Source organism: Paramormyrops kingsleyae, chromosome 6 (genome assembly GCF_048594095.1).
Source record: "Paramormyrops kingsleyae isolate MSU_618 chromosome 6, PKINGS_0.4, whole genome shotgun sequence".
NCBI classification, from domain to species: domain Eukaryota; kingdom Metazoa; phylum Chordata; class Actinopteri; order Osteoglossiformes; family Mormyridae; genus Paramormyrops; species Paramormyrops kingsleyae.
In genome coordinates, this window is record NC_132802.1 from 24,851,943 (window position 1) to 24,867,413 (window position 15,471).

Consider the following 15,471-nt stretch of genomic DNA (forward strand, 5'->3'; position numbering starts at 1 on the left):
ATATTATATAATTTTGAGGTAGCTAATCATTATAAAAAAAATTCTGTGTTCTTTGACTGGAGTATGTTATCCTCACTGACACCCCAAGACTTCTTAGCATTAACTTTGGTGCAATGCTATCAACTGTGTATTTCAAACAATTTTATTTATCCCAGGTCTGCACAAAAAAAATACTTAAGAGGACAATCTCTGCTCTAAAGTCAGCCATTATCACTCACTTATAAAGTGTAAGAGGTCCCAGTCATATATCGTATGCAGCAAAACTCAAACATGCTATCTGCAGTTCACATGTTCATCATCTTAGTCCACAAAATTATTATTATTATTATTATTATTATTATTACTCTCCCGCGTCAAAACAGTCTTTCAGCAAACTGCAGCTGCTGCACTTTGTGTATAAGCATTCATACAAAAGAAGTACATTAAAGAAAAAGTCTAACAGTTTATACAAATGCTATATGTTTTTTGCTTTTATATTTATAAGCCATAATAAGTGCCACTTTACAATAAGGCTACCCATATAAAGGGTTTATGAATGGTTTATAATCTGGTTATTAATTACGTTGTAACACTTTGTAAATTATTAATAGGCCATTTTAAACAAGTTATAACACAGTTTTCTTTTTATTAATGAGTTACTACCATTTACAAGTGACAAAAGGGAGCCTTATTGTAAAGTGGGACCCCATAATATTTAATGAGTAACAATATCTCATTTCACTCTGTCACCTTTGTCACCAGCCATGCAGCCGGGCCCTTGCCCTGGCCCACCTGCACTACCAGATGGCAAAGCCCCCCAGCCCCTCTCTCCACCTGTCTGTAAGATGGATAACTAATAGCTTCTTATTTAATGCTTTGTTAATCTGCTTACACATACTCCATGATCTATAATACCCATAAGTCACTGTGAATAAATGCAACATTGCCATGTGTTTTTTTTTTTTTTTTACCTCAGACTATTGCAGTATTTTATAACAGTATTTTAGTGCTGTGTCTCAAAACATCTCATATTTGATTGGAACATAATTGTCTTGCACTTTGGTAAAATTCATTGCTTTTGTACTTGCAAGGAACAGGTCAATCTATTCCTCCCAGGTGTGTGATATTTATGATGGCTTTGACGGAACCTTTGAGCACGACCGGCTGATTTAATGAAATGGCATTTACAGTGCATTTCTTGTCACCGTATGTGACCGGACGCTTAGAGACCCTGCCGGGGAAATGCTGTACCACACCGCTGACTGTGTGTCTCAGTGAAGGCTATGGGACAGTAAAGATTTAATGGCAATTTCAGCATTACTGGTGGAGTCTGAACTTGACAGCCTCTATGTGCCGTATCTTTCCCTTGAGCTATTTGTGCCGTGGTCAATAATCTTTAAAGAAAGGCGGTACGGCACAGAAGTGATCAGTAGTAGGGGGGGAATGGGGGGAAATAACATCTTAAAGCAAGAACAGAAACATTTTATATAAGAAAAACTAGGTTTATGTTATAGATACTGGGACCACATGTTGTCACACCCTAACACACCACAACAAGCATTGGCTGGACATCCAGGTGAATTATGGGTCAGTGACTAACGACATCAGTTTTATTTTCCAGATCAGATATTGTCCAAAATGGCTCTTAAATGCAGTCTTGAATGTGACCTCTTTATTTAAAATTCCATTCAATGTCGTTGAAAAGTGAGTGGGGTGAAAGATACGTCCTCCATCCGCAGGCACTTTCACTGTTTTTGGTGTCTGGTGTATGCACCTTTGTGACGTAGTGCTACTTTGACGGTTTCACTCTTGTACCTGCAGAAGCGCACTGCGCGTCAGTACAGGCTTCTCGTGTGAGCTTGCTGCCCCCGCAGACTGTCAAAATCTCCGAGTCCTGAATAATTCTTTTCTTCCTCATTTTTTTATACGCTGGGCAAATTATAGAAGGCAACATGTGTCAGAGAAACGTACCAATGATGTCACTGGCAGATAGCGGGCAAATAAACTGTTGCAAAAGTAGAAAAAATCCTTTGATGAAGCAAGCAGACCATAATAAGTTAAAGGCTCCATCAGGACTGTCAGCACTGCAGTGGCTTATTGCTTCTGCTTGGCGAATAAAGATTTCCCCCCTCCTGTTCTGATTTTTTTTTACAGATGAAGTGGAAATTTGCCCCTGGACTTCAACTCCCCCTCCCAGCCTCATATGCTGTGCTTCGTAATAAATGCATAATGACCCTTCATCAGTGCTGCAGTGTCCCAGTCTACAAGCAGGAAGTATCCCCTCTCGAGCCAGGCATTGTTAGTCGCTAGAAGACGCATCTAGTGATTCCTATGAAGACAATCAAAACAAGCGACTCTCGAATCATTAAATCATTTTGTGCACTTGCAACAAAGCAGGCACACAGCACATAAATTCTTAGGATAATATGTGATACTGTCAAATTAAATATGAAATATGAAAAATGTAATCCAAATGCATAAACAATCAAGCCGTGCTGATGAACCCATATAAGCATAAAAAGATAACAAGAAGCCTCATTATGGTCTATGGTCAGAAAGCTGTCATTAATGACTTTGTGGTTTACTATTATGGTATGGGGTGTTGAACCATCAACCCATCAATCCACTAAGAACACCGGCTGGTATTGTGATTGTAAGAATCTGCTAAGCAAACAAATGTGGGTGTTAAATCAGAAATGTAGCTAGTTTAAAGCAGAAGAAGAGAAGCACCCCGTCACTGTGGCAGACCCATTACTGGCTAAGGAATTGGAACGCATTTTCTCTCAACAAGCACCACAATGAAAACAGGCCTGGAAAACAGGTTCCCGTGCAGTGATTTTCTGAGGGGAACTCTTCATGGCCACAAAAAGTTAATACAGCCTTATAGTTACTTGTAGGAAACATAAGAACATTCCAGAGCTGTAGGATCAGGGAAATGTTGAGATGACAGTAACAGCTTATGGGAGTTTTACTTACACAAAAATGTTCTGGGGGCAGCACGGAAAATGATTGGTTCAGAGAGATAACCAATCATATTGTAGAGGAGGTGAGTCCAAGCAACTAGGGGAGGAGAGACATATCTCTTTAATCTGATCAGTTATCTCTTTGAATCAATCATTTTCAGAACATTTTTGTAAAACTGCCATGAGCACAGTAACTGTCATGCCTGTGCCACGCCTCCTCATTAATCCCATGTGGATTCCCCGTGTTTACCAGCTGTTCCCGATCGTTGTCAATTAGTCCATTGTATTTAGTCCGCGTTTCCGTTTGTTTCCCCAGTCCGGTCATTGTAATGTCAGCCTGTGTGTGTGTGTTGCCTGATCCTGTCGTTGCTGCCTCTATTAAAACCCTGTGTTTGCCCCGACTTTTGGCATCCTGCGTCTTACTACGCTTCCTGCGTAACAGTATATACACTTATGGCAGAATGCATAGATCAATAAAATACATCAACTTGTTTCAGCAAGACAACAGTCAGTCTTGGTCATTCCCATTGTCTCATTTCACATTTATCAATTTCATTGGCACTTTGTTTTGAATTTTACCCTGCCTTGTACCCTGTGCATCATGGGATAGGCATCAGGCTTACTGTGACCCGGCATTGTATTGGACCTTGTGTAAAATAATGGATGGCATCGCCTCCGACAGGGGACCAAGCTCAATGCAGCTTAATACCCCCACAGTCCCCTAGATCAGGGATTCCCAGTCCGGTCCTCGGGAACCCATAGACAGTTCACATTTTTGCTCCCTCCCACCTCTCAAGGGAGCCAAAATATGGACTGACTGGGGGTCCCTGAGGACCGAATTGGGAAACACTGTCCTGGATCATGGGCTGTGTTATCAACAGTTAACAGTTTTTGAAGCTCCAGGAATGTGAGTCATTCTAAATGATGGAGTCGGTACTGTATTTCTGGTATGACTAGGAGCCCCTGAGACCAGTCACCATCACCATCCAGAGGGAGAAAGTGTAGGTGGTGCAGTCCAATCAGTACCTAGAGGTCCACTTAACAGGACAACATGAACAGACATCATACATTACACAACTATGTAACTGTGTACTTTATCTCTATTTGCTTCTTAAGTGAATTTCCTCTTCGGCTCAATAAAATATATATATCTATCCATCTAACTAACTTCAGTGAAGAAATACTGAACAGCCTCCCAAAAAGATTGCTTAGTCACTCCCGATGAACTGTGATTGGGAGAGCATGTTTTCATCCAAACCCAGGAAATTAATTGTGTAACATAAAATGTATATTTCTGACAGTAGAGGCATGATGTTTAAGACATCAGTAGGATTATCAGAGGCCACAGTACAGTACAGAACAGTACAGTGTGATTAAATGCCCTTTCAGCATTTAATCACTCCACAGAGCTGCTCATCTGGAAATTATTTATATGTTCTTCATGTAGCTGGCAAACATATCCAGAGTGATGAACTGTATGTGGCCATAAATGGGAAAACTGTAAACATTACATATTAACAAATAAACATTGGCATTGTTCATGTAGGAAATGTACTGTAGTAGTATATAGTAACCAAAGAAGTGTTGTATGTTGAAGAAGAATGAGAATTCTGCAGGTTATACCAAAGATTATAGTTCTAACATCTACAGATCACTTCTAAACCACCACAAATCATAAAAATTAGTTTTTCTGAATCTTATATAAAATGGTGTTACATGGGCATGTTAGTTTGTTGTAATTTAACTGCCTAGATAGCATGTTGTATTTTTTTGTTAAATTATACTTTTAAATTGGAAATATTTTTTTTTTCCACAGACATGTACTGTATACTCCAAATATTTGAAATAAATGTAAATGACAGAGTACTAATAAATGAAATTATAGCCCATAGAGGACTAAGTTAGATAGGGGTTATAGTCATAGAATAATTACTGAGTGAGAGTATTACACAAGATTAATATAACATAGGGAGGTTATGATCCATCTATAAGACAGAGCGCCAGTGCCAATGTGGGTGCCATAACACTTTTTTTCCAGATATTATTTATTAACTACCCTGGTTATATATTTTTATTGAACACTTACTATTCAGAATCCCACAGATCAGTAAAGCAACAAAACACAGTAAGAAATCATGCTGTCTGGCCCTCAGGGACAAAAAAAGATGAGGAAAAAACAACACAGACTCACATTTAAAATTCCCAGCTTGGCAATCAATTCTCCATCATTTAGTCTGAGTGACCCCTGCGGATGTGGCAGCTGCTTGAGATTTGCGAAAGGCGTTCGGTGCAGACGCCGTAGAATAACAATAGGTGCTTTCACACCAAAGGAACTGCATATTCCGGAACCTGGTCTCGACCTGGAACGTTTGTAGCTCCTGGCCACCACACAACAGGAACTAGGACCTTTATGCTAAATAAGCACGGGAGATGCAAAAAGTTTGTAGGTTAAACCTCACACATGATTCCATACGAAACTACACCTCTGCACCAAAACAACGGAGGATAACTCGTTTCGTTAGTAATTTCTTTTGTTATTGGGGGGATCGATCATGATTAAAACGGAACACAGCCTTTTATTTATATTTTACTTATATGACCCGCGATATGATTCTTATTAAAACTGGCCAGCAGATCAATCTTTAGCTTTCCTCAGAATAAAAGGTTAAAGTATATTGGTTAGCGAAAAAATTTTCTGATCCAGAAAAAAGTTTGTTAGTTGATGCATTAAATGTAATTGGCGTACGAAAAAATAATACCATCTGCTCAATTTCTCTTTTTATGCGCTTCCACATAACTTCCAAGTTAGAGCTGGTGCTTGTGGTCAACCAATCAGCAACCTGTCACTGTAACACCTCCCCAATAGTTTGTGTTTGAACGAAAAGCTCCTAGAGTGTTTCTCAATATGTGTACTTGACCGTCCTTGAGTTCTCATGTACCCATTTTATGTCATCTTCCATTGCCAAAGAGCAGATCCAATGCTCAAGAACAGAAGCACAGAGGATGGTAAAAATTCCTGGATGTCGTTCTTTCCCCACACCAAATATCAAGGATACATCTGCTGCAAACTGGCCAAGCAAGACCAATCCCATGATTCATTGCACCCCAAATTCATTCTTGGGAGTCAAGTTAGCAAGACCGTTCTTGCCAAGACCACAAGTATGATCTTTGTGTTCTTGGTATTGAGAAACACTCATAGTCTGGAGTAGGTACTAAAAAAGGGTTCCAGAACTGCCTCAGAGGAACTACAATTGGGCCGAGTTCCTGTGGTGTGAACAAGACAAGAGTTCCTGGTTCTGGAAAAAGGTTCTGGTTCCAGAAAAAAAGTTCCTGTGGTGTGAAACCGCCTAATACCACTGGGTTGTTTGTCCTGTCAGCAGCACACAATCACACTGGCACCCAGGTCACAAACAAATGGAAGGCAAATGTCCATGAAACATCTGAAAATTTGGGAATCGCACATTGCAATGATAAGCCCACTTAATTCATTAGTTATGTTTGGAATTGGGGTCACAGCAGTCAACATCTCTGTCAAAGTAATCATTAGCAGCAGAAATTATTGGGCTGTGTCCATATTTGATTTATGATCAAAACACAAAAAAAAATAACAGGTTGATGGCTATTCTGTGCTGTCAAGCTGCTTGAATGCACGGAGGTGTTGGCTGAGGATTGAAGAGGTCTCCCTGGCTGCGTGGAGCTGCTTCTCACACCAGGAGGTCAGGCATTGCTGGAAGACCTCCACACGCACCCTGTGGAGCTTCTGTATCTGAAAGTCACAATACAGCAGTTTGGGAAATGGTCAATATCAATAATAATCTTAATAGACAATGACCTTTAGGGAACTTGTTTGTTTATGAATCATGGTATCTACTTTAAGTTTTAGCCTAATTGGGATTAATTAAGTAGGTACAGTATAGAATATGGATGGATGGATGGATGGATGTGATTGTCAGTCACCTACCTCTAGTCTGGCAATATCAGAAATGTGTCTGAATTCTTTTTCGCTAGCTTTCTTGATTTCCTCCATCTAAAATCGCAATAAGACAGTAACAAAAAAAAACTGACACTGCAGACATTCTTTATTCCGGGAATCATGTATCATACTTCTAAAAAGATTTGTCTGCTAGTATCATGCACTAAATTGTCTACTCCGGATATGGAGGATACTGCTGACCCCTACTGGTCAAAATAGAAGCCATAGCATGTAAGTTACATTACACTCATTGGAAGAATATGGTCCTATTTTTCTGAGATGAATTATGCATGAATAACTTTAGTGCAGCATTGTATTTTTCAAGTTAAAGTGGCCAATGAAGAGCAGAGCACTTAAAAATTAACCATTTTGCATAGCCCTTAGCATGAATGTTAGCATTACACACTGTGCAGTAGGTTCAATTTGGAAGATTTGCCTACAGGCATGAGAAAAAAAAAAGATTAATTTGGAGAACACAAAGGAGCTAGCAAAATTAATTATGAGAAAACCAAATGAAGTTATTTAAGTGGTGGAAGAAGGTTCTTTTCAAATACGTGCATCCACTTACATTTGCTTTCTTAGCTGGTTTGGCTTTCTCCAGGTTTTTACTGTTCTGTTCTAACTCGACTAGCTTACAGGTCCTCCGAAACAGCATTTCCTGTGTGACAGCATAACAAAGCAATACTTCGAAAATGACCAATCAATAGTACCGATAAAGGAACACAGATCAATAACGCAATAAAACGCAAATCAAGCAATGGATTCCAATGGAATCCAACTGCATAAGTGGACAAGGTGCACGCAAAGGAGCGCCTCTGTAATCTCCATTTCATGTCATTATTTCCACTTGTTCTTTTGTCAGATTTTTGTGAGTCATTTTGTCAGTCATTTTTGAAATTAAACAAATCATTGTGTAGCTCTATTAACAGTATCTGGGATGTCTGAAGACAAGAGTCGAAGATGTGATCGTAAAATCCGGTGAGTGATGGCACAAGTGTTGGGTGGGCAAAGGTAGCGGATGCAGGTGAAAGGGTTTGACATCAGACGCTTCATCTCGCAAGGAGATCTGTCATTCTTCTGTTCTACAGTGACCATATTACACTTTCAGTAATTAGCAGCAGGATTAGCAGGATTATTTGACCAAATCGTCTGTATGTAGTATGCTTTAAGAATGTGGAAGGGTTAACCCTCCCTGAACTCAACCTCCATCCTGTCTTCCCTTCCAGTCAACCTTTCCTTTCCTTTCGTTACACCCCTCCTTCATGTAAAATCTCTTTCCCAATATTCCCATGCTATTCCATGCCCATGTCAGCTGGATCCCAAATGAATCACGTTTAGAGTCACATCTGTACTGTAGATGTGCTCTGCATGTCTATGGCTGCTGTTGTATGGTGCTCTATGATTAACATACATAGTGACAAGAATGAAGAAGCCTTTCACCTTTTCCGATTCTTCGTAACGTGAAACCAGGTCCAGCCCCAGGCCAAGTATGTTCAAGTTGTTTTCAGCAACACACTCAAAGTTTTTCTTTACAGAAGAGATTAAATTGTAATGAGTAGTTCGTTTGATTTATCAGAATCTTTATACAACTGAAGCGTTTTTACCTAGAACAAAATTCCTAATATTGTGCCCCAAACAAATCAATATAACAAAATATCATATAGTTCATATAATTTTTGTCATAAAACACAATGAGTTTATAAAATTAGATTTAACCCAGACAAGTAAACAAAGAAATAAATAATAAACACCTGTCACACAGTGTAAGCAATAAAATAGGTCAGATTATTAAAGAAAAAAAAAAACATTGTGTGTGACCTGGGGCGTAAAGTAATAGAAAAAGATGTTCAAATATGCAGTATCTTCAGCTTTAACACTGATTGGCCCGGAAAACTATGGTTATTATAATTTACGAATGTTTAATTTCCTTCCATGACCCATGGACGAAGTACTGCAACACAGTACAACTACATAATGGTCTGCTTATGCCTAATTGTTCAATTTATAGTCATATTCAAAGATGCTCTCTCTTACTACTGAGGCTCTCATCTTTATTCTAATTCATATCTCATTTCAGATTGCATTCAGTCTTTCAATCACTGAGGGGATGTACAGTAATATTGTTCAGTATTTCAATAACTTTGAAATTCACGGATTAATTTGGTTGATATCCTTCACACATCTGAACAAATCTAAACCAGAGACCTTCTAAAGCAGTGTGAAGCAGTCTTTTTTTTCCTTTTATTAAAAAATGTTCACTATTGTGGTGCCAAGTCAGCCGAAATTAATACTGAAAATGTTTTTTAAAGTAAATTTCATTATTATATATTCCTTCCTTATCTGAGATATATGTGAATGAGTTAAACCCAGTTTTAAATGGGTGTAACATCACAGGTAATATGTTGTCCCTGCACAGATTGTGCACAGTAATTAGTTTTCTCCAGCAGCCCAAATACATGTGGCTCAGTAAACTGGTGTCTCTAAATTGCACATAGTGTGCATTGTATGTGTGATGGATACCCTGTCATAGACTGTCAGAACATCCAGGTTTTCTCCTGCCTTTTGCCCTGAACTTCCTACGATGCTACACAGGTTGACTATGATCCTGTACTAGATAAGTGGTTATTTATGGATGGATGGTCGGATGAATGGATGGATGGATGGAACAAGTGTATTTTTGCTATATATAAGACACATTTGTTAGTTTTGAAGTAGACTAGTTAGTTTTGAAGTGGTTAGTTTTTTGCTCTGTAAACATGACCTTACCTTAACAATGATAATAATTTCAGACAGCTTCAGGGATAGTCTGGAAGAAAATATAAAAGCAGCCACAAAATCAAAATCATGCACGCTTCATAAGTTGACCAGTGGATAGACATGCCGAGTGCTACAGCTTCTAAAATTAAGTTGCTATTACTGAGAGAACTTAAAATGTTAAGATAAATGGAACAATTCTCCAAAATATGTTAATTTTCAAGTATCAAGCTTTCAGGTATAAACATAATCTTTAAAATCCTGCAAAGGACGTTTTAAAAATTCTATATATAGGTACTGTATCTTCACACTGCTATACTGGACACAGAATTAATGCATAGTCTTACTTTGAGAAGGTTTTGGCTGCTGGGTCTTCATCTGGCCCAACTCCAAGATGCAGAGTGGTTGAAAAATGTCCACAAGCAAGGGCAATGTCTACAGAAAGACAAGGGCAGCCAGACAATAAGCTTCAATTGTACTAAATATAAAACAAATCATGGAGGATACAGACATCTCACTTACTTTGCTGTGTCCTCACTACAGCAATGAGTCTCTACAGAAGAAGCGTGAAGGATGATTAGGATTTAGAGATAACAAGTAACCAACATGGACATCAAGGTCTCTTTTGAAATGAAGATCCTACTTCTGTTGTAGCTTTTGTTAATCGTACGAGAGATGAGTTGCTGGCCCTCTCATTTCGAAAGAATTCATCAACATCCTGCAGTAAAAAAAACAAATGTGAATGAATGGAAGGGCAAATGGAAGATGTAACCTTATTAAGCTACTATAGTTGTCTCTACTGTTACTTTTGCACTGCTCAGCTGAGGTGTATGATGGGTGAGAAGTTACAGCAGAGCTACCTGGTGATTTTCCTTCTTTATTTCTTCCAGAGCTTGGCTGAGGCGGTTAAGGATCCCTTTTCGCCCCGCCTGCCCACCAGGTCCCTAGCTCAGAAAAAGGCAGCACATCGGTGATTCACACCACAGAAACACAAATCAACATTCACTACAAAGGCTGACACACTGTACATTCAGTAAGGAGACAGAGGCGACACAGAGATGATAAAACACAGAAGCAGTACACAGCACTGATCCACTAGGATAACCATTTTATTAATCATTCTAGAACAGGGGTGGCCAATCTTATCTGCAAAGGGCCGGTGTGTATGCAGGTTTTCGCTGCAACTCCCTAATTAGATTACTAATTAGAGGACTGATTGGCTGAAGAGTCCTCACACCTGGGTTTGACCAGCTGACCTACAGGTTATCCCAAAAACCCGCATACACACCGGCCCTTTGCGGATAAGATTGGTCACCCTGTTCTAGAACATCACCCTGTACCGTGTGGAACGTGCCTTTATGAAAAGGTCAGAATCTTCATTGTCTTAAAAGTCTCACTTCTAAAACTATGACTTGATGATATGTGGGAGTAATAATGCACATTCATAAGGACAGCCGAAATAGAGAGTGACAACTAGCTCCTAGGTTGTCTCAGACATCCCAGAGCAGATACCGGATTTTCCTCAGCTAACACAATAATCACTTGCGAACATACAGTAGATGATTAATAAATCTTTGTGAAACTTTCTCTGCCTACTTTTATTTCAGTGGCAGTTTCTGTTTAAGTTACTATAAGACACCAAAAACATTTTTTATTTGTGCATAAATTTTGGATGAACAACCTTTCATGTAACTCCACCCACTTTAGATGTTATTCTCAAAGCCCTTCGACATTCAATCGCTGCGACTGCTTCTCCTGCCAGAGGAACAGGTTTATCTTTATTCCAAATGGGTGATGTGAGGAGGACAGCGTTCATCTCTTTGCTTTTTAGAAGAAGCTGGACATAAACCTGCGTGTGACTGAGGCAGCCGTCTTCGCCCACCTGAGTCTGTGTAAAGAAGCTCCGCAGGACCTGGTTCTTGCCCAGCGTGGTGTGAGACACCACTAGCTGCAGGTACATCTCCAAGGCCATGCAATAGGTTTTCCAGTCATCATCTAACCCCAGGAGGCCTGAAACACAGACTCATTGTGGGACTACTGGAGTTAATTCCAAAAATAGTTTGTCTTGCTTAGTACAGTAGTTACCAGAACCTACTGTAATCTCCTGGTCGATAGAGCCCCATTGGTATTAGTTAGTTAGACATCACACTACTGGAAAGGCAAGATTGCTAATTATGAAGACTGGACAATAAAGATATCCAGCTCATAATAATTACAGATGGTGCTTTTCTTAATTACTTAGACATTCCCTTAAATTAAAAAAGGAATAAATTGTTTTATTTCACACATACCAAGCTGTTTAATCATTTTTTCCTGCGTGTTTGACTGAAACGCACAAGGTTTTGCTGGCAAAGGTGGAAACTGTGAGGAGAAACATTATCAGATAAATCATAATTATTTATCATGGCACCACTGCTTGGCAACGCAAATGTCTGCCTACTCACATCCCTGTTAGCATGAAAGAGTAGCCTTCTATGGCCGTATTTGCCGGCCTCGTGTATAACACTTTTGTGGCGGTAACCTTTATTAAGGAATTCAATACCAAGTTGGCATCAGTGGCAAATCCCTCAGGACCTACAGAGGAGTGCGGACTTTATGTCAGTTACTCATAAGCTTTGAAGGATGACAAGAGGACTGACTATAATTCCTTGAAGCCCAGGAATGCCATCTGGCATTAGCAGACACTGCTGAAGCCACTCAAAATCCTCAAATTTCCTGTCCACGAAGTGCTGCTTCTTGCTGGGAAACTGCAAAGACGACAGCAACAGAAGCAGCCATTTTTACCAACACAGACGTAGTAGCTGCACAGCTAAAGGCAAACACGTGTAATGAAACCATTTTTACGCCACCAAATACTACTAGTCAATGGTTTTTGCACAACACAGGTTTTTACCACTGTTCCATTTATTTCATAAACTGCAATTTTTTAATTTTCGTTAAGCATTGGAAAGTTGAGGGAACAACTACAGTATAAATCAAAATATATGTCAAATAAAACAAGTTTCTTTTATGACATGGAAAGGGTATGTAACAGTGCATGTCTGACACCCTATTAACTGGTTTTGTAGTGATGGCATAGTCAAATTCTAGGCTTTAACAAATGCACCAGTTACCCGTTTCATCCCATGAAACAGAGCAGCATTTAATGTCCCTTGTAGAAACAGTGCCGCAAATTTTCTCTGCTATTCTAACTGCTAGAGGAGGTTACTTTGATGCATCAAAGATATGACATTTTCTTGCTAATGAAGGTACTCAAATGATGAACATACTGTAAATTTGTTAGCAAAGAATATTGAGTGTATTTTTACTGTTAAGTGAGTGACACGCAAATGTAGAAAATCTCTGTGTGCAAAAACTTTTGACTGGTAGTGTTGTTCTAAAGCCAAATACTCATTTAAATCAATAACGACTTGTACATTTGACAGAAACACAGAGGCTGGACTCATTTTAAAATTGTACATCTTACGCATACTTTGTAACGCCCCTTAAGGAAGACGCATCTTCTCGAAAAAGCAATGCAGGAACCAGAAGCTTTAAATTTCAAGGATATTTGCTGAAAATGTCATTACAACACAAAGCACATGTTGGCTTGTGAATTCACAGCACAGAAGAGTTCACATTCTAAGTTCCATTTTCTTACCTCTTGGGCTCCGACAACGAACACCAATGAATTTTCTTTTTTTATGGCTTCAGTCACTTTGATGCTGGAAACACTTAGATTAAAACCAGACACTGAAACTTCAGGCGCGTCGTCCTGCAACGAGCAATTTTCATAATTTTGGGGACATTTATTATTAAATTAGTTTGACAGCTGGGTCAAAGAATCAAAGTAAAGGAGCACTGATTTATGTACTACTGAGTATAAGAATATTGTAAATGCAAAGCCATCTGGCTAAAATGTGAAAAAGAATGAAGAACCAATGCCTTTATACGTTTGACACAAAACCATTTGGTCGAGAGTAAAAAACAAAAAGGACATAATCTACATACACAGATAGTAAGTATTCAGTTACTGGGTGCAAACTTTTTTAATCATTAAAAGAGCATTTTTTAAATTAAAATTTTAGCAGCCCCTGAAAAGCAAAGCAATCCAAATATGCATGTGGCCAATCGCGTATGCTGCAAAGAATATGCACATCAATAATACCTAAAACATCCATTTTCACCTTACCATCATTTCTGAAACACTGACCACCATATGCAGAAGTATTCCACACTGGGCTGTAACTTAAGGATTCCAGGATTTTAAAGGAAATTCATTGCAGCTTCTATCTCCTTATACAGACAAGCATAGAATTAAAAACTTCCTTTGGAACTAGTGCGGGAATTTTCTTTTCTTTGGTCAAAGTGCATGCTCATTCCACATGAAAGTCATAAAATTGCTGCTATGGTAATGTTTCAAAGGTTTCAGTAGCAATGTGTTACTCTATAACTACCAAAGACGACACTTTGAAAGTGTTCTTGTACCTGTATGCAAAACAATGACACCCATTTCTGTACAGGAAGGCAAATATATTACAGGTCAGAAAGTGGAGAGAAAAAAAAACACTGTGCTTCATCATTACAATGAAAACTTTAATACTACACAAATGGCATGACTAAAGTCCTTCACAGGATCCGCCATCCCCCTGCATTGTTCCCCAGCAGAATTCTGGCCCGGTGTGGGCCTGTATACCATCATCAGAATAATCATACATGAACTCTTTAAAAGGATCTTCCGTGATGTCAAAGTAGTCACCATCAAAAAAATATTGCCATTCCAGATCTTCGCTTTCTTTCTGCATACGGAATCCCCAGATGTTTCCGGAATCATGAAACGGCTCACTATTATGTTGGCTGTGGAAGTCCTCAAAGTTGGCAAAGCGTTCCCCAAACGTGACCTCATCCTTGCCTCCTATCTCCTCATACCTCTTCTGCTGCCTATCAGCCGAGAGGACCTTGTAAGCTGCACAAAATGCAAATACGACGTTTCATTATTACTACAACTTTGGCTGCAACTTAAGTCGGAGAAAAAAAAAACTACTGCACATTAACTGAAAGAAAACAGATGTGGAATTTACTATTTGCAACAATAAAAGTACTAACTTAGCTGATTAGGGTCATTAAATTTGGAGATAAAAATTCCACAGGCATTTTATAGCACGTCAATTCCGCGCGCGCGCGCACACACACACACACACACACACACACTAAGCACATACAGTACTGTACTGCATTACTGGTACATGGCATTTCCATTACTTGTTCTATACACACGCATATTCACCTTCAGCGATTTCTCTGAAAACGGCCTCACTGTCAGGATGATTGTTTTTGTCTGGATGGTACTTCATTGCTTTCTTGTAAAACGCTTGTTTTATCTGACGGCCCGTGGCCGAAGGCGGCACACCCAAAATTTCATAGTAGTTTTTCCCAGCCTCGGTCATACACAATAACACGCTCGCCACCGCAAGGTATTTAAAACAAAACATAATTTTCCTGGTAAAGAAAAACTTCAACTCAGTAATTAAACACGCCTGGTCAGGCTGCGTACAACACAAGGTTATTGTGTAGAGTATAAACAAACAAAAAAAGTTATTTAGGTCCCGGTGGGGTGGAAATAGATTCATTTTAAACTGGGGTTCGCTTAATTAACGCAGCACCTCCTACAGTACGTACTCGCGGTTCAAAGCACCGGCGCCTATTTTAAACTAATTAGATGACCTGGGCGTATTCCCGTCTGGTGGAAAGGACTGAACCATGTAGTTTCGGATCTATGTGCTAAACACGTATTATAATGTTATTTAGAATTTTTAATTTTGA

At 39.2% G+C, this 15,471-nt stretch overlaps 1 protein-coding gene across 1 annotated transcript; it reads right to left on the reverse strand.

The window, feature by feature from the left end:
• Positions 1–5,022: 5,022 nt before the first annotated feature.
• LOC111840534 (sorting nexin-5) lies at positions 5,023–15,344 on the reverse strand. Its single transcript, XM_023805469.2, has 15 exons — positions 14,936–15,344; positions 13,841–14,614; positions 13,310–13,423; positions 12,309–12,416; positions 11,961–12,030; positions 11,552–11,679; positions 10,530–10,613; positions 10,313–10,387; positions 10,192–10,222; positions 10,017–10,104; positions 9,682–9,721; positions 8,356–8,442; positions 7,484–7,573; positions 6,904–6,969; positions 5,023–6,708 (listed from the first exon to the last, which is right to left on the reverse strand). Exons 2-15 carry the CDS (start codon positions 13,865–13,867, stop codon positions 6,562–6,564), a joined length of 1,155 nt encoding a protein of 384 aa, XP_023661237.2. The 5' UTR covers positions 13,868–14,614; positions 14,936–15,344; the 3' UTR covers positions 5,023–6,561.
• Between the last annotated feature and the right edge of the window lie 127 nt (positions 15,345–15,471).

Coding starts and splice junctions, on each gene's coding strand:
- LOC111840534 (XM_023805469.2), bottom strand. CDS start 13,867: ATGGTGGTCAGTGTTTCAGAAATGATG. Junction 12,417..13,309: donor TCGTTGTCGGAGCCCAAGAG/GTAAGAAAATGG, acceptor TCGTCTTTGCAG/TTTCCCAGCAAGAAGCAGCA. Junction 12,031..12,308: donor CTGGGCTTCAAGGAATTATA/GTCAGTCCTCTT, acceptor TTCTCCTCACAG/TTTCCACCTTTGCCAGCAAA.